Below are 18094 nucleotides of genomic sequence, written 5' to 3'. Positions count from 1 at the left end.
AATTTCGATTTTGTAGTTAATAAAAAATAAAAATATTGAGCTATCCTTTTAAAAGACACCAAAGTTCATTTGTCCTGAAAACTACAAAAGATCACTTTTAATTTCTTTAGTTTTTTTAAATGTCAAGCCAATTTAAATCTCGATTGACTACTTTCTTTAGAATCGAGCCCCCCAAGCACCAACGAATCCCCTTTCAACCACGTCCTTGGCTAAAATACCGCAAAATACCTAACAAAATACTATAATAAACAGAGAGACGGTCACACCTGCACGCACCTTCTATTATTTTGTTCGCAACTTGATGAAATTCTGAATTCCTTCCGTGAAATCGTGAAACACAGAGTCCTGCCAAGATGTCGCGCCACAGGATAGTACGGACCATGGACTACAACGACGAGTACGATGGCTACGACGACATCTATGGTCATTCGGTGGAGGACGAGCACTGCATTTCGCCCACAGATGCGCAGCAGTGGCTTTACGATCGTGCCCGTGGCCAGCAGAGCATCTCGGCTTTCATTAGCAAGAACAAGGACATCCAGGAGGAGGAGGACGATGATGAGGATGCCGCCTTTGAGAAGGCACGCCGCGACTCCGAAAGTTTCCAGATGCCGCAGCTGGACGAGATCGAGCAGGCCAAGCTGAGCTCCTGCGTCGATGAGGTGCGCAGCGTGGTGGGTGATGCCGTTTCCGAGCGCCGCATTGTAGAGACCTCCATGAAGTTCGACTACGACATGCAGAAGATCCTGGACGAGATCCTGAACGAGGAAACCAAGAAGTCGGAAGAGAAGCCCGCCGCTGCAAGTCGCATAAAGGTGCCTGCTCCTGTCCCCGTGCTGCCCAAATCCTCCAGCAAAATGGCTCCAACGCCACCGCCCAAAATCAATCTTAAGGAGCCACGTCGTGGCTTCGAGATAGCCTCGCCCAAGGTGCCCTCATCGCCCGTTGTCTCGGGCAGGAACACACCGGTGGACATAGCCGGCGGCGACGATATAAACCGCAGCTCAGCCACCCTTTTTAAGGTCTCCAAGGAGCAGTCGCTTCGCAATGCCCGCCAGCTGTACGAAAAGGAGCGCGCGGACCAGAAGAGCCACATCCACATGATCGTCATTGGCCATGTGGACGCTGGGAAGAGCACACTAATGGGTCACCTGCTCTATGACACCGGCAACGTCTCGCAGCGAGTGATGCACAAGCATGAGCAGGAATCCAAGAAGCTGGGCAAGCAGAGCTTTATGTACGCTTGGGTTCTAGACGAAACGGGTGAGGAGCGAGCTCGCGGCATCACCATGGATGTGGGCCAGTCGCGCATCGAAACAAAGACAAAGATCGTTACACTGCTAGATGCTCCAGGGCACAAGGATTTTATACCCAACATGATCTCTGGTGCCACGCAGGCGGATGTGGCTCTCCTGGTGGTGGATGCCACGCGAGGCGAGTTCGAATCCGGTTTTGAGCTGGGCGGACAGACCAGGGAGCATGCCATCCTAGTGCGATCCCTGGGGGTTAACCAACTGGGCGTGGTCATCAACAAACTGGACACTGTTGGCTGGTCGCAGGAGCGCTTCACTGAGATTGTGACCAAGCTGAAGTCGTTTCTTAAGCAGGCTGGCTTTAAGGATTCCGATGTGAGTTTCACGCCCTGCTCGGGACTGACAGGCGAGAATCTCTGCAAGAGTGCCCAGGAATCTGCCCTAACCAGCTGGTACAGTGGTCCCCATCTACTGGATGTCATCGAGAACTTTAAGATACCCGAAAGAGCTATTGACAGACCATTGCGTATGTCCGTATCGGATATTTACAAGGGCACTGGATCGGGATTCTGCATTTCGGGACGCGTGGAAACCGGAGTACTGTGCCTAAACGACAAGGTTCTGGTGGGTGCCAGCAGAGAGCAGGCGCAGGTCAAGTCGCTGACCATGAACGAATTCCCGCAGACGAGTGTTTTCGCTGGGGATCAGGTATCTGTGACCCTGCCCGCTTTGGACATCAACAACGTGACCGTGGGCTGCATTATCTGCGATCCTCAGACCCCCATTCCGGTGACTACGCGTTTCCAGGCACGCATCATTGTGTTCAACGTCAAGGTGCCCATTACCATGGGATTCCCGGTGCTGCTGCACCACCAATCACTGATAGAGCCCGCCGTGGTCTGCAAACTGACCGCCTCCATCCACAAGAGCACCGGCGAGGTGGTCAAAAAGAAGCCCCGCTGCTTGGGCAACAACTCGTGTGCTCTGGTCGAACTGGAGACCAGCAGACCCATCTGCATCGAGCGATATGCGGACTTCAAGGAGCTGGGACGCGTGATGCTGCGGGTGGCAGGCGTCACCATTGCCGCCGGAATGGTCACCAAGATCCGCTGAGCGAAGGCCCATGCCCATGCTGAATTTTGTAAGAAATTTTAGTTAGACATTTACTTTTGTTGTTTTGCTAAATATACATAGTTTATATGAATTGATTAAATCGAAAGAAGCTGGAGCAGTAAAATGTACACCTTTTTGCCTTAAAAAGGGGGGTAATTAAATATATGTCTGTTTAAAAGTTAAGAGTAGTTTTAAAAATATGTGTTTATTGGAGTTATTCAATACATAAAAATCTTATAATCATTAAATGAATCATTCAAAAAAATTGTATTTAGCTAAGAGTTGATGTTTTGAACACATTAATCATTATTTTAATATTTATTTGAGTCATTCAATAATATTCAAGTTATGTGTTTTAATTGCAAAATTAAAGTAGAAATAGTAATTTAGTTTGCTAGAAAATAAGATATTAAGAGTGAATCTGAAATGCATAAGATTAAAAATTTAAAGTCTTACATTTAGGACTTTAGTTTTTTAAGAAATTTACTTCAGTTTTATAAATATTTATCATTGGATGATTAATTTCTGACATTTTTAGCCAGCAAATTAATATTGTGATCAAATTAATAATCATGTTTTATTAAAATTGTATTTGCATTATTCATATATCCAAACTGGTAAGTTTAATATAAATAGCTTTTATATTTTAACTGTTTTGACTGATTACTGTTTTTTTAGCAGTTAAATTCGAGTTGAAAATCTATCGATACCATTGATGAAAAACAAAATTGTATTTCTTACGAAAAAAATGATTTGAAAAACAGCAAATTAAAACAAAACATATTTTCTTGGCGCCCTCTGCTCTCGATAGTTATAATATAGATATTTAAATAAAAATAACAGAGCAGCGAAGCTATCGACAGTTGAGGGGAAGTTGTTCTAGTGCTAGCGTTTAGTATATTGCCCCGCCAAACATCGATATTTTAAAAACATCGAATTGGGTATCGATGTTTTGCCCCCCTCTGGTCACACTGTCTCTGAGAGTTCGCTGTTCGCTGTGGGCGAAAAAGTTGTCTCATTTCTCCGGAATTAAGGCGTTATCAATAAAAAGTGCAGCGATTCGCGAGCGGCGTCAGGTGAAGCGGTCCGAGGAAAACGCATTTAGCGGCAGCGAGTGAAAAACACAGGTAAAACTCCATTGCGCTCCGCCCAGAGTTGCCCTGCTGCGCGACATGCGGGTGTATTTGCGTGGTCTAGTGTTGCCTTTGGCTAGCTGTTATACACACATTGTACGAAAAACCAAAACAACAAGTGCATTTTAATTGAAAATCAAGTGAAATGACTGAGAATGGCGTGTTTAAGGCGTTGCAGTGAGAGCTGAGTGGCTCGCGCTGGCTGGCAACCCTAAAAATGAATCATAAGAGCTAGAGAGAACGAGAACGAGAGAGTTGCTAGAGAGAAGAAGAAAAGAGGGAGTGCAGTTCTCAGCATACCAAAAAATCCAAAACTAAAAAGACTTGCAGCGAAATTAGAGTTAATAATAGTGTCTAAACAACCGTCTTTCTTCTTATTCCCAAACAGTGTGTCCTCGGTAGCAGTGACGGCGGTCTCAAAAAAAAAAAACGAAACTCAAAATTACCAGGAGATTTCCGCTCAAAAAGCAACAATTGAACGCACGCAACTCGGCGGAAGGAGCGAGCGAGAGAGGGAGAGAGAGGCACAAACACCAGCACACACCGACACTCACACACACACTCGCATACACGGCACAAAGGTTATCAACAGCAAAAGCAAAAGCAACAAAAACAACAAAACAAAAAAAATTACTTTAAATATATAAAACATATAACTAAACAGCAACCGACAAGCAATCGCCGAACAACGCCTAAAAAATTAGTGATTATATCGAGTAAAAACGTAAACCACCTACCTGGCCTACCTGCATTTTGGGTCTTTCTTCAATAGAATTTAGCACAAAAACTAAAGCGATATATAAAGGAAATAGCCAAGATGCGTGAGTACAAAATCGTGGTCCTCGGAAGCGGCGGCGTGGGAAAATCGGCGCTGACGGTCCAATTTGTCCAGTGCATCTTCGTGGAGAAGTACGATCCGACCATCGAGGACAGCTACCGGAAGCAGGTGGAGGTGGACGGGCAGCAGTGCATGTTGGAGATCCTGGACACGGCGGGTACGGAGCAGTTCACGGCCATGCGGGATCTGTATATGAAGAACGGCCAGGGTTTCGTTCTGGTCTACTCCATCACGGCGCAATCGACATTCAACGATCTGCAGGACCTGCGGGAGCAGATATTGCGGGTCAAGGACACGGACGATGTGCCCATGGTCCTGGTGGGCAACAAGTGCGACCTCGAGGAGGAGCGCGTCGTCGGCAAGGAGCTGGGCAAGAGCCTGGCCACCCAGTTCAACTGCGCCTTCATGGAGACCTCAGCCAAAGCCAAAGTGAATGTGAACGATATTTTCTACGACCTGGTCCGGCAGATCAACAAGAAGTCGCCCGAGAAGAAACAAAAGAAGCCGAAAAAGTCCCTATGTGTTCTGCTATAAGACTTCTAAAAACAAACCGAAAAACAAAACTAAAAAACAGAAAGGAGAAAACGGATATAGAGGGGGAGCTGAGGAGCAAAAAGTATAAGCGTAAAGTAAAAGATTTTCAATTTTTTTTCCGTTCTTGTTTCGTTTTTGGATCCGCAATTGTCGCGAAAATTGAAATAACCAATCTACTATATACAACCACAAAACAAAAAACAAAACTTAAACTGACAAATGTTTTTAACTGTTTCAAGTTTTTGTAATTATATTACCATTTACTACTATTATGATTGTACTATTTTTCGCTGATTAACCATTAATGCATATGGGGAATTATTATATATATATCTACATATTTAAAATATATTTGTCGTTCGTTTTTGAGCCGTTTTTTAAATTATGCAACAAGTGAAACATTCGTAAACTAAAACATTCGTATTTATTGATTCTTTTCGATTGTACTCTACACACTCTACTACCAACTACTTATACACGAGAAAACCCAACCAACAACAAAACAAGTATATCTTTAAATAGAACCGAGATAAAAAACAAAAACATTTAAAACACAAAATCAAATTAAGCTAAAACTAAATTGTACGCCTAAACAATAACAAATTCCACGAAAGAAATGAGCAAATAAATCGAGAAAAGAAATGAATCATGAATAAGGAACATATTTTATAAAAATATTGTATGCAAATGATGTCAAAATGTTGCAAACAAACCAGAAGTAATGAGCCCATTTAGTAATTAGTTTAAAACAAATTTACAAGTAATTGTTTAACACGATCAATTGCATCTAAAATTGAAAATACACCCACTCACACAAACATACCAGCCACATCCCACACACACACACACATACACATTCACACCCACTCTCTCAGAGAGCGAAAAAAAGGAAAGCGGAAACGGAAATGAGAGGGATTGCCATGGCTCATTTACGCTTCCTGGTAAAAACAAACAACAACATTAACAAAAAGTACAGAGACAGCCACAAATTCTAGTATATTTAATACTTAAGAAATTGTTTAACATAAAACTGTCGTGTCAATCCCAAAAGGAAAAGAAACCTAAAAACGAAGTAATTTACAAATATTTCATAATAAACATTGCATAAAATTCGCGTACGAGTAGTAACCAATATGCCCTTAAATCAAAGTCTAAACACAGCCAACCAACACTAAAACTAAATAAAAACCTAAGCCCAAACGTATATATTAAATATATGATAAAGATACAAATCATTTTTGAACATAATAAACAAACAAACCGTTACAATAACAAAATATGTAATAATGAGCGTGTGAAAAATGTAATTGAAAAACCATTTTTTCGAACTTGTTACCCCACTGGCCGTGTTTTTCGGACTTTTTCTATGTTTCTGATCTCAGAACCTGATGGTCCTGAATTTGCGGTGCAGTAGGTCAACAGGATCGATCATCTTTTAATTATTAATAAATGTATTATGTTTATAAAAAATTAAAAAGGAAATGCAAAAACAAAATAAAAATTAAATAAATTCATTTAACGATTTTTTTGGTGGAAGATCTAAGGAGGTTGTTATAAAGTTTTCCAAATAGCTACCACAGTCCCTTCCCAAAAGATAACTCTTTTTTGTACTGAAGTTTTGAAATATCTGTATTTGATACTTGGAATAGTTATATAAGGTTGTTATTCAAATATTTATACACATACAATTACAATCAAATAGCCGCTCTTTATAATTATAATATTTTGCTAGTTTATAGCACGCATATTAATCCACTGTAAGATCTGCGATAGGATCGATTGATTCGGAGTTAAGTTGGGGCCTAGTGGGTGTAGTAAAACTGCATTGTATCCACAGCTGATATGGTATGCAAGTTCCAAGAGATTCGCGGGGTATACAATATAATAATCATCATAGTACATAATGCATTTGTAGAAGTTGGCGAAGCACGCGGGTCGTCAGCAGTTAAAATGTAGAAAGTGGATTTTAAGACTGGGATTACGGGGTAGTTTCGATTACTGTACAATAAGTGGCTATTGGCCGGGTACCGCTTTATGACTAGGTTTTTTGGGCTAAGCAAAGTGCTCTACGATTTCTGGTATGTGTGATGCTTGGTGAATTAACGCTTTCTATAATCAGTCGAACGTGTGGTTGGCTCTAGCAAACTGCGGCTCAATGGAGGCCGCCTTTTTAGTTTCGATTACAAATAATGGATAAAACTTAACTACGCTAATTTGGCAACAACGAAAGGGGTAATCAAAACCTAAACGTATACAAACAAACAAGGAAAAAAGGGGATGGGGGGATATTGCACGGTAGGTAGGAAAATTGCACTTAAGGTTAAAACTAGGGTAATACCATCATCGCATCTTTGTGTTGAGATTGGGAGAGGAGATTTCGTTCTTGCCTGGAGATTACTTGGGTTGGGTTTTCGCTTTTCTGGGGAGAGATTACTTAGCGCACGTGATCGTCACGTTATGGCCATTATTGAGATAAGATAACATAACGTTTTCTTGCTGCTGCTGATGCTGCTTCACTTGCGCAGCTGCAATTGCCCTTGTTGTTGGCTGCTGGACTGCTGCTGCTGGTTCGCCTGCTGCTGCTGCTGCTGATCCCGCTGGTGATGATGATGATGGTGATCCTCATCATCGCTGGGCTCCTCGCGCAGCGGCAACGAGTCTATCTGCTTGGCGGTGGTCACCTTCTTGTTGCGCTGCCAGGTGAAAACCCTGGCCATCTGCAGGAACTTCTTGCGCGACATCTTGCCCATGTTCTTGAGCCGCTCCTGGAAGGGTGCATCCTCCTCGCCGCCCTTGCTCTTGCCGTTCTGCTCCTTCTCGAGGGCATTCATGAAGTCCTGGTTCCAGCGCAGCTGATTCATGAACTCCTCGTTCTGCAGCATCAGGGCGAACTGTTCGTCCGGCAGCTCGAAGTCCTGCTGCCCGGGTGCGGGTGTGATCCGGAGGAATCCTGCGGGAAGAGGTCCCAGAATGGGCGGATTCCAGCGGCGGGTGCGCTTGGTGGGCGTGTTGTTCTGGCTGTTGCTGCTCCCCTTGCTTAGCGGTCTTTGCTTGGGCGAGGCTCCCGTGTTCTGGTGATTCGGCGAGGTGGTCAGCAGGGCACCAGGTGTTCCAACTGCTCCAGCAACAGCTCCCCCGCCATCCGTGGTGTCCACCAGCTGCAGGTCTTTGTCCGACGAATCGTTCAGGTTGATGAGGCTCTGCTGGGGCGAGACATTAGCATCCAGTTCATTACGCAGTTTCTCGTTCTGCGTTTCGTTTCGTTTAGTGGGTTAGTTAGTACACATTAGTACATTGGATGTTAGTATACACAGGCACCTCCACTTCGCTCACCTGGTTGTCAATCGACATCGCCAGCAGGGCGTCTATGGTCTGGTCCACCGCCCCCAGATTCGCCCGCAGGATGGCCTCGATCACCTCGCGATCGATGTCGGGGAACATCTTTTTGAAATCGGTCATTGCCTGAGAAAATTCCAGTTGCAGCGTAGACATGATTATTCTTATTTTTATTTTCGCCCCCACAGTAGAGGTGGGACAACATCGATGTTTTCAAAACATCGGTTTCATCGACATCTGTTTGACGGTTCTCGATATGTTCTAATTGGAAATGCAGGGTTTCCACTGAGCTCTTAGTGGTGCAATATATTACAGTATAATTTACTGATTAATTACTGTTGTTACTTATCATATAAAAATCTTTAAGACTACAATAATATTTGATTGGTTATTATTTTAATAAAATTTAACATATTTTTTGATCTGTGGGAAATATATTAAACATCCTAGTATATACAAAAATAACAAGAAAATAAAACAATCGTCAGTTAAAAAATTAATTTACAAGAATTTTTAAAATCTTAAAAATATTTTTACAAAAGTAAAACACAAAAAAATGTAAGGAGAATTGGAAAATTTATCTTAGAGTATTCCTCACCGAAAACACTTTTGGTTTAATATTTTTTTAATCAATATTCCTATTTCAATACAAATTATTATCGCTGGCTTGGTAGGTTACATTTTATAATTTAGGAATATTATAGTTCATTTAAAAAAAACCAACTTTATTATAACGACAATTCTTAAGTCCCAAGAAGTATGTAATGTGTATTTCGGGCACACATCTAATTGGAATACAGATAGCTTACTAGATATCGAATTTCCATCCAGCCAGTATTGCAAAACGTCTTAGTCTAGCTTTGGCGACAATTCAAACTGGATTTAGGCGTCTGTGTCAATAAAGCGCAATTAGGTGCATGGTTGAGGATGTTTGAGAAAAAGTTACCCATCAGATGGCTCAGTAATCATTCCACAACAATAAAGATGGCCTGATAAAAATCATGCAGTCGCGTGATGTTCGCAAATGCTGATAACTTGTGTGGCACGTGCTATTGCCTTTGTTCCGGCATGCAGTGTCAATTCCGACGGTCGCGTTTTAATAAGTGTCAATTAGCACTGATATGATTGCCATTTTATTATTATCAGCGATGGGCTGCTTCCAAAAAAAAAAACGCTTATCAATATCAGACGGACAAGTGATGAGCGAGACTCCCCCGCCGGATTTGGGTTCGGATTTGGGGGTGATGTAACCATAAAATTCAATTTAATCACAAAGTCTGCGGAAGGAGCGTGGGCTCGTAGATTAGAATGCTATTTTTCGATATTCTCCTTTAAAAAAGTCAAAATAATCTAATTATAGGCTAGACAGACTTAATTAATGTCTGCTGGGACTTTGTCCAACACGCATTCGAATTAGGAAATAACTTGGGGAAGATTCTCTATAAGCAAAAAATAATTTTAATAAAACAGAAATTAAAATTTATAGATTTCTGTGTCACGGCACCCTCAATTTTCTGTGTGATTGAATCCCGGGCTCATATTGCGTCACTTTTTTGTTCATTTCAGAGACCTGATCTGATTAAGTTAGCATAAAAGATAAGATCAGTGTAGTTATCTTTGCAATGGACATGTGTAAATTTTCTTGCTATTTTTGTATGAATTCTGGTAAATGCAAATTTATTTTTATCCCTCTTGTTGATATGTTATTAAAAATATTTTAATGTGTAAGAAACTTAAATCATATGATGATTTCAGTTTAATTCCATGAGTTTGCAAAAACAGTTTGAGATTTCCACATCCGCTGTTCAAAAACTGCAAATCGACATTGACCCAATTAACATTTTTTAAATTCTAGCTAAATCACGACGAGTTTAATGACCTATTAAAACCAAAAATTAAACTTTTGTAAAATCTCACTCTAGTCTAATCATCGCAAAACTTAGATTATTGCAAGCCTTGTCTAAATCATTACCTTGGGAAAGTAACGCCTAGAGTCAATGAACCATGCGAGGGAGTAAACCTCATAGATAGTACAAGTAATTGGGGTTCACAGATCAAACTGGGACATAATTCAAGTGTGATTTAACCGCACCTATAAGACCCATTCGCATTGCTGTAGCGCACACCCCTAATAACTATATAGCGCTGATCATAAATCATGGCTTTATCGGTCGATTTGTCAAAAGCGTGGCATGACAAACGCACGAAGATGAAAAGATCGTGGGCCGAAGGTTCGAACCGACTTGATTCAGTTCTAGTGAGATCTGAAGATCCGCTCGGTTTAGTTCGTCGCCAAACCAGAACGCGACTAGTAAGAACCCGAGAACATCGAGTGCCCAAATTCAAAGATTGTTCTTAAATTAGCCCCGCAGAAATAAAAATACAAAACCAAAACTTTTCAAGTACTCGTGCCACCCCTTACCCAGCAAAAACCTGACTCCCGGTGGGCGGAAAATACTACACCTCCTGAAAAAACAAAAAAAAAAAAAAAACCCCACCCTCACGAACATTTGACTTCTGTCAGTTCCGAAGTGTCGTCGTCGGTTGTTTATTTGTACCTGTTGAATTACCCTTTTTTGCGGCGTCGGTCTTTGAGCGCCTATATAAATAAATGCTCCCAACGGATTTGCGCTTATTCTGCATTGTCACACCCAACGGTTAAGATTCACCAGGCGGAGCAAAAAAAAATATAAAAATATTGAAAACATTTTGTGGCATAGCTGAAAAATTTTGAAATATATTTTTCTGTCACAATTCAGTAAAAAAGTACAGTTTCAATAAAAAATTACAGTTACAGTAAAAAAGTACAGTTACAGTAAAAAGTACAGTTAAAGTTGAAGTGTAAACCGAAATAAAATAAATTTGAGATCAAGTTTAAGAACTTGACAGATCTTAAAAAGTGTTTGTTAAAACGAATTGATTTTAAAAAGGTAAGTTTTTAATATATTTATAAAAAGTATTTTTAATTATAACTCATTTTAGTTATATTTAAACATGCCCTCTATATGTATGAATAGTACAGATAAGCCATTAAGATAAAGCTAAGATCTTCCATAATCTTTGAATATTAAATCGAATCATTGAATTAAATTCAAGGGTCGGCTAAGTGGCGCCAAGAAAATCACTTTTGCCTCATTGATAATGAACATATATATAATATGTAATTCAATTATTTATACATTATCAGCAGCTTTTTTCAGAACTGTCATTTTATTGCGGGATTTTCGATTTTAATTATGTTCCACACATATAGAAAATATTTGTAGCCGTCTTATCAGGGCTGCAATTCAAAAAGTTTCAATGGAAGAAGTCTCGTGAATCGAAAGTATTGCGTAGTTTTTTATACATCACATCGGAGGAGGGTGATTCCAACTTAGATTGGGATAGAGATTACTTTTGTTTACACAGCTTGAGAAGCTCGAGGAAAAAAAGAGGGCGTGTCAGTAGATTTGAACTTATTGTTCTTGATAAGAACGAGCTCCTAGCTCTCCATATACATATACCCTAGCTTGTGGTCCGATATTTTATGACGTGCCCGGTGACGCACTTTATAGCATACAAATAAAAGAACAAAACCCAACGATTTTATTATTATACTATATATTCCCTGTTCATGATACGATTTGGGTCACAGAAGTTGAGACCCTCAGCCTAGTTTGTATTAAAATGTTATGATTGAAGTATTTTCGGAATTTTGAGCATAGATTAGGCTTTCACTTGCGCACAAAACACGTATGTATATTCTTAGGAAAGGTTCTAGAATGTTGCGAAAATGATTAGGAGAATACTATATTGTTACATCTAACCTTAGCTAAATCAAACCAGTTAGAGGCTGTTCAGACTCAGACCCCACGCTCAGACTTTAAATAATTACAATTTCTGGTAATTGCTTAATTTAGAAAGCATAAGCCTCAACCTTAAAATTTCATAAAATAAATAAATAAAGAAAATATTGTAAACCTAGACTTAAGATTAATATATATTTATCTTAATTGTTATTTTTTCATGATTATTTAAAAATGTATATATGATATTATTATAACGAAGAATATATTTTTTATTAATCATTTTGAAGTCTATAATAAATAAAACTAGAAAAATTGTATGTCTTTAAAAGGTGCTTTCAAAACCATATAGCATAAAGAAAAATGTTATGCTTACATAAATTATAAAAGTAATACTATTATTGTGGCCACAACTGTACACATTTCTGTCCTACATAATTAGCAATTTAGTAAGGCCCATTGTGTTATACCTTGTCATCTGGCTATCGGACACTGTTCAATTTGAGTGTTTTTAATAACCCGACCGCGCGTCATGGGAAACTGTCAAATAAATTCGACAAGTGCTCAAGTACTATATAGTAGTTATTCACTATGTTTATGGGGGAAAGATCCCGCCCAGGGTTCAATGAAACCTGTACGCGCGAGGCCTTGGCTCCAATACCAAAATAGAGATGAGCTCGGCTGGGGATCGCAAATTAGCCACAACATCAGTGCATTATCAGCTCCGTTCAAATCGCTATACACTTTTATTTGTTTTTATTGGGTCATTAAAATGCGTTTGGCGGGATTACGCTGCGACATCAATTACCGATCGAGAGATGAAAAAGCCGCTGACACGATCGCCAAAGTTTATCGCTTGCACTTGTTCTCAAGAGGTGGAAAGAAAAAAAAAATAGAAGAAAATGTCGAGCTAAAAAAATCTGGCTCAGGCGGCAACAACAAATAATGGCGTACTTTTCGTTTATTTCTGATTATTAACTGCAATAAATGGAAAATATGTTGCCAGCTGCGTGGCGTCGAATAAATATAAAGTAATAAAGGTGGGAAAAGAGGGTGAGTTGAAGATAATAATGCTACTAAAAATGCAGATAAGAACCAATCAATATTTTTATAACTTCTTATAAACGTCGACATAATTGTAAATATTCATTAACAAAGAAACCATTATTTAGGCGTTGTATTTTCCTGTGAACTTCACGTTAGTTTAGCACATAATCATCTTTTTTATCTGTTTACAAAATATCATGGAATAATCTACAATCTATTTTCTTGTAAACTTTACTTTTGGTGAACAATTTGGTAACAAATAATTTTTATGGTTACCATTTATCTATTCTTCTCTCTTCTCTGTTTAAGCTTCAACTTTTAAATATTTCATAAGGCTAAATTTTTTATTTTAAATGTTACTATTTACCATTATTCCCGCACACTTTTTAAACTCCAACTATTAGTTTAACTCACTTTTCCCGCCCTTAAGAATGAATTCCCCCATTCATTATCCCATTCATTCATTTGATAACCACCCCAAATGGCTGGCAATTTTTAAAAGTCATGGACTAGCCTCGCCGAAATTGACCCACTCCTTATTTGATAATGAGCTCGCGCCGCTCACCTTTGGCATTATTCTGGTCTCTACCGACGTCAAAGCTTGAGCTTAATTAGGCATTAATATTTCATAAATGTCAATTACGAGAGGCGTATCCTTTCCCATCCTTAAACCGCTGATGACCCGTGTTCGCAGCATATCAAGTGATGAAATTGCAATGTGACCTGAATCTGTGAACTCTGCATTCAAAGAAGCCCTCGGCTGTTTTTAGAATGGCGAAACATTAGGAAAGCCAAAACTTTTAACTGGAACACGGCCCTGATTCCATTGAGAATAAACCAACCAACTTGTTGGCCAACTGCAACGTGACTTATTTGAAGTACCCAACACCTCGAGTGGGCCGAACGAAACCCCTTGGAAACATCTACATCGCATTTTTTGCTCAGCCTGCCACATTTCGTTTTGTTGCTGTTGTTGTTGTGTTAACTTGTGTTGTTTGTAATAGGAAACCCTTTGCGTAAGCACTGGAGGAGGGTCCTGGAAGGTCCTGGAGATGGGGTTTAGGGTTTAGGGTGGATGGGTCATGTGTTCCAGCCCCTGTCTTGTTGTTCTAGCCTAAATGTTGTTTACCATTTATTTACTTTTTTTAGTTATTAAATTTAATTTCAAAGACAATTGCAGCTTACAAAAACCATCAATATTATTAACATAACGGCTTGCCGTTTTGGAACTATTGTTATAAATGATAAATTTAATATTTTTCATCAAAATAAAAATAATATTGAAAAAAAAATTATCTGCAAAATTTTCGAAATATTGTTATATGTTATATTTTAAGCGAAATAAATGCTTTAAATTTATACATGCGTAAGTGACAAACAAAAAAGAAACTTAGCTTATTTACTTTTAATAGAAAAACCGCTTGGGATCAAAATATCTTTTTAAGTTTACCTATATAAATAATTTTAAAATTTATTATAAAGAGATTTTAATTAGTTAGAATAATAAGCTTAAGGCCGATGGAAAAAAATAGGCACCTTTACTTACCCATAATGCAAATTCTTAGGTTTCCTAGTTAACTAATTTTAGAGCTTGAAAAGGTATAATGGTAATAACGTTTAGCAAGTAAAATAATTAAATATGAGATTAAGATAAGTTAAAGCTTCTAAAAATATGTAATTTACTCCCGTAATGTTTTAATTTATGTATTTAAGTATTTTCAAGCTCAAACGATACCTGTTTTCCTAGTTTCCATATTATACCCTTGCAGAGGGTATTATAATTTCAGTCAGAAGTTTGCAACGCAGTGAAGGAGACGTTTCCGACCCTATAAAGTATATATATTCTTGATCAGCATCACTAGGAGAGTCGATCTAGCCATGTCCGTCTGTCCGTCTGTCCGTCTGTCCGTCCGTTTATATGCAAACTAGTCTCTCAGTTTTAAAGCTATCTGCATGAAACTTTCCCAAAAGTTGTCTTTCTATTGCAGGTAGTATATAAGTCGGAACGAGCCGGATCGGACGACTATAGCATATAGCTCCCATAGGAACAATCGGAAAAATAAATGAAAAAAAATTATAACTTTGCTGTTTTTTAATTTTTTGTTTAGTTCTTCGACATATAGTAATGGTAAAATATTTCCGATTTACGGTTTAAATTTCATCAAAATCGGACGACTATAGCATATAGCTCCCATAGGAACAATCGGAAAAAATAAATGAAAAAAAATTATAACTTTGCTGTTTTTTAATTTTTTGTTTAGTTCTTCGAGATATAGTAATGGTTTAATATTTCAGAATTACGGTTTCAATTTCATCAAAATCGGACGACTATAGCATATAGCTCCCATAGGAACAATCGGAAAAATAAATGAAAAAAATTATAACTTTTCTGTTTTTTAATTTTTTGTTTAGTTCTTCGACATATAGCAATGTTTAATTATTTCAGAATTATGGTATAAATTTTATCAAAATCGGACGTCTATAGCATATAGCTCCCATAGAAATAATAAAAATATATAAAATAACTATCTAATAATTGAGCTGCAAATAATCATAGTTTCAATGTTTTTTTTTTAGCACATACTCAAGTAAATCATAATTTAAATGTTTTCAAAAGTATTTAATTAATGCAATAGCTGCAAGGGTATATGAACTTCGGCTTGCCGAAGTTTGCTTTCCTTCTTGTTTTTAGTTTATAGTTAAAGCTTTTTTGATTGCTGCTTTTGATTGCCTTTTTGGGACCTTTATTTACCCAAATTTCTAGCTCTAAAAAATTCAATTTCCCTAGTGTTCCATAATTATAACTTAAAGTATAACGCGCTAAAAATACGTAATTTACCGACCCCCTTAATGTTTTGATTGATTTTGAATTCCGCAGTTGAGGATGTCTGCCCGGTCGCCGCCCACCACATGTGGCTGCTCGTCCACCGTCCACTGGGCCATTGTCATTGTGCTGCTGTCAATGGCGATTGGACCGGCAAACGCCCTGCCCCGCCCATCCCGCAACACACAGTTGTTGTTCAGTGAGCTCCTGGGAGGCGGAAATGTGAATGAGGACAACAACTATTATGGCGAACAGTTGGTAAGAGTTAAAGCCACCTAAATTGGTATAACCACAGGAAACTAAGCCATCTGCTGTTACTTTTGACTTGCAGAAGCTCCAGCAACAGGAACAAAAGCAGCAGCAACGGCCATCCTTCGCCAGGAAATGGCCATCGCTGAGGGATCTCCTGCTGACCGCCGACTATGATGACTTTGGGGTTACCCAGGAAGAGAACGAGGAGCCGGAGGTGCCCAACACCCATCTGCTGGCCAAACTACACAAGCTCGGCGAAAACGGAGGCGGCCATGAACTGCGCTACAACCTCGTCAACGAACTGACCAAAATGCCCATCAAGAAGATATTGCCATCACATTCCATCAAGGATCACAATACAAAGAAGAATGTTCAATGTGAGTGCACTCTTTTTAAGGGGAAAAGAGTTATTAAGGAGAAAACAATAGATTTGAATTATTATGAAATTTGCAAACAATTTTAACAGTTTTGCAACAAAAATTAAACAGTCTTTAAAGTACTTAAAATGTAATGCAATTTTTTTTTTATCGAAATTTGACAATGTACTATGCACTTGTTGAAAAAAATGAACTGTCATTCAAATAATTGAAATAGTCTCAATAATAATTCATTTAAGGTGTTTAATAAAACGTTCCACTTTTATTAATAAAATAGCTCATTTTATAAAAACCTAATTTTATAAAAAACTCTTAAATTATTAACAAAAAATTAACCTCCATTTAAAATCATACTGAAAAATTTTCTACCTATCCAAATTTTGTGTTTTGGCCAAGCAGTTATAGAAAATATCAAAAGTTCTGAAGTTTTATCAAATATTTTATTATTTTACATGTCGAATAAGAAATAAAATTATCTAAACTATTGTTTTTAAGTCTCTAAAGCTCACCTACTCCTAGCTATATTAAAAATTTACATAATCTTTATATGTGGCATGGTTAACTAATTTATGTTTTGGATTGTTTTATTTCCATGTGTTTTATTTCCGATTCCCAAATTTAGTTCGTAAACAATGTAAGTGTTGCATGAACTTAAACACAAAGCCATGAAAAAGTATATTAACCCTTTTATTTTCAAACCCCCTTTCAGATATGTCGCCTTGCCACTTTAAGATCTGCAACATGGGACGCAAACGCAATGCTGGCAACAATCCATACTGAAGAGAATTAACGCTACAAGACACCGAAAGCCATAAAACCAAATTAAAATAAAACTTTTAACGAAAATAAGAATTTGCATTGTCAAAAACCGTTGAACGAATGTTCAAATGCCAAGTATTGTCCACTGTTCTAATTTAAATTAGAAACACCCAAACAGAATTTAAATTAGAAATTATGATTACATTGTATTTATAAACAATATATCGACTAACACACACGCACTCCATGCTCTCTACATATACACACACATTCACACACACCAAAGTATTTCCATATTAGTTATAAATATAAATATTATCTATGATTATTGTTGTATTCGAAATACATTTAATAATAATAACCAACAATATGTTGTTAGATTTTAAGCCAAAATTTACATATAACAAAATATTTATTGAAAACAAAAACAAACATGAATGATATGTGGCCAAGTTTCTTGAATAAATGTTAAATGATTATGGTATTCAAGGACCCAAAGGTGGTCCACTAAATGTTTTTGGCAGTATCTGACTTTGGATAGTTATTAATTTGAAAAGTATTTCAGCTCCATTAAGTATTCAATGTATTTTGGGACTAAACAGAGTTTTTAGTAAAATATAAAGTCAGCTAAATGTTTTTGGCAGTATCTGACTTTGGATAGTTATTAATTTGAAAAGTATTTCAGCTCCATTAAGTATTCAATGTATTTTGGGACTAAACAGAGTTTTTAGTAAATATAAAGTCAGCTTTTAGGCTTGTTTAATTTAACACTTATAAATTGGTATTTTTTGTATTCTTTCAATTAACTTTGATTTTTATATTTTATGTTTATAAAAAAAATAT

At 38.0% G+C, this 18094-nt stretch overlaps 4 protein-coding genes across 7 annotated transcripts; 3 read left to right on the top strand and 1 right to left on the bottom strand.

The window, feature by feature from the left end:
- Positions 1–182: 182 nt before the first annotated feature.
- Positions 183–2457, top strand: LOC128259364 (protein HBS1). Its single transcript, XM_052991684.1, has one exon. It carries the CDS (start codon positions 354–356, stop codon positions 2364–2366), a length of 2013 nt encoding a protein of 670 aa, XP_052847644.1. The 5' UTR covers positions 183–353; the 3' UTR covers positions 2367–2457.
- Positions 2458–3306: 849 nt separating this feature from the next.
- Positions 3307–6385, top strand: LOC128259374 (ras-related protein Rap1). The gene is made up of 2 exons (XM_052991703.1): positions 3307–3493; positions 3888–6385. The coding sequence occupies exon 2, from the start codon at positions 4317–4319 to the stop codon at positions 4869–4871; it is 555 nt and encodes a 184-aa protein (XP_052847663.1). The 5' UTR covers positions 3307–3493; positions 3888–4316; the 3' UTR covers positions 4872–6385.
- Positions 6386–6482: 97 nt separating this feature from the next.
- On the bottom strand, positions 6483–8415 carry LOC128259369 (CUE domain-containing protein 1). Of its 3 annotated transcripts, none has more exons than XM_052991694.1 (2): positions 8205–8415; positions 6483–8119 (listed from the first exon to the last, which is right to left on the bottom strand). In XM_052991694.1, exons 1-2 carry the CDS (start codon positions 8361–8363, stop codon positions 7385–7387), a joined length of 894 nt encoding a protein of 297 aa, XP_052847654.1. In that variant the 5' UTR covers positions 8364–8415; the 3' UTR covers positions 6483–7384. The 3 variants fall into 3 exon arrangements, with proteins under 3 accessions (XP_052847654.1, XP_052847655.1, XP_052847656.1); XM_052991695.1 differs by having other exon boundaries at positions 6483–8074; XM_052991696.1 differs by having other exon boundaries at positions 6483–8071.
- A 2067-nt stretch (positions 8416–10482) lies between these two features.
- LOC128259372 (uncharacterized) lies at positions 10483–17717 on the top strand. 2 transcript variants are annotated; one of them, XM_052991701.1, is made up of 5 exons: positions 10483–11137; positions 15918–16121; positions 16195–16492; positions 17115–17126; positions 17202–17717. In XM_052991701.1, the coding sequence occupies exons 2-5, from the start codon at positions 15924–15926 to the stop codon at positions 17270–17272; spliced, it is 579 nt and encodes a 192-aa protein (XP_052847661.1). In that variant the 5' UTR covers positions 10483–11137; positions 15918–15923; the 3' UTR covers positions 17273–17717. The 2 variants fall into 2 exon arrangements, with proteins under 2 accessions (XP_052847661.1, XP_052847662.1); XM_052991702.1 differs by lacking the exon at positions 17115–17126.
- The last annotated feature ends 377 nt before the right edge of the window (positions 17718–18094 follow it).

The sequence above is a fragment of the Drosophila gunungcola genome, assembly GCF_025200985.1.
Source record: "Drosophila gunungcola strain Sukarami chromosome 3L unlocalized genomic scaffold, Dgunungcola_SK_2 000005F, whole genome shotgun sequence".
NCBI classification, from domain to species: domain Eukaryota; kingdom Metazoa; phylum Arthropoda; class Insecta; order Diptera; family Drosophilidae; genus Drosophila; species Drosophila gunungcola.
The sequence above is the reverse complement of the archived record's forward strand: the minus strand, read 5'-3'. Positions and strand labels throughout refer to the sequence as shown.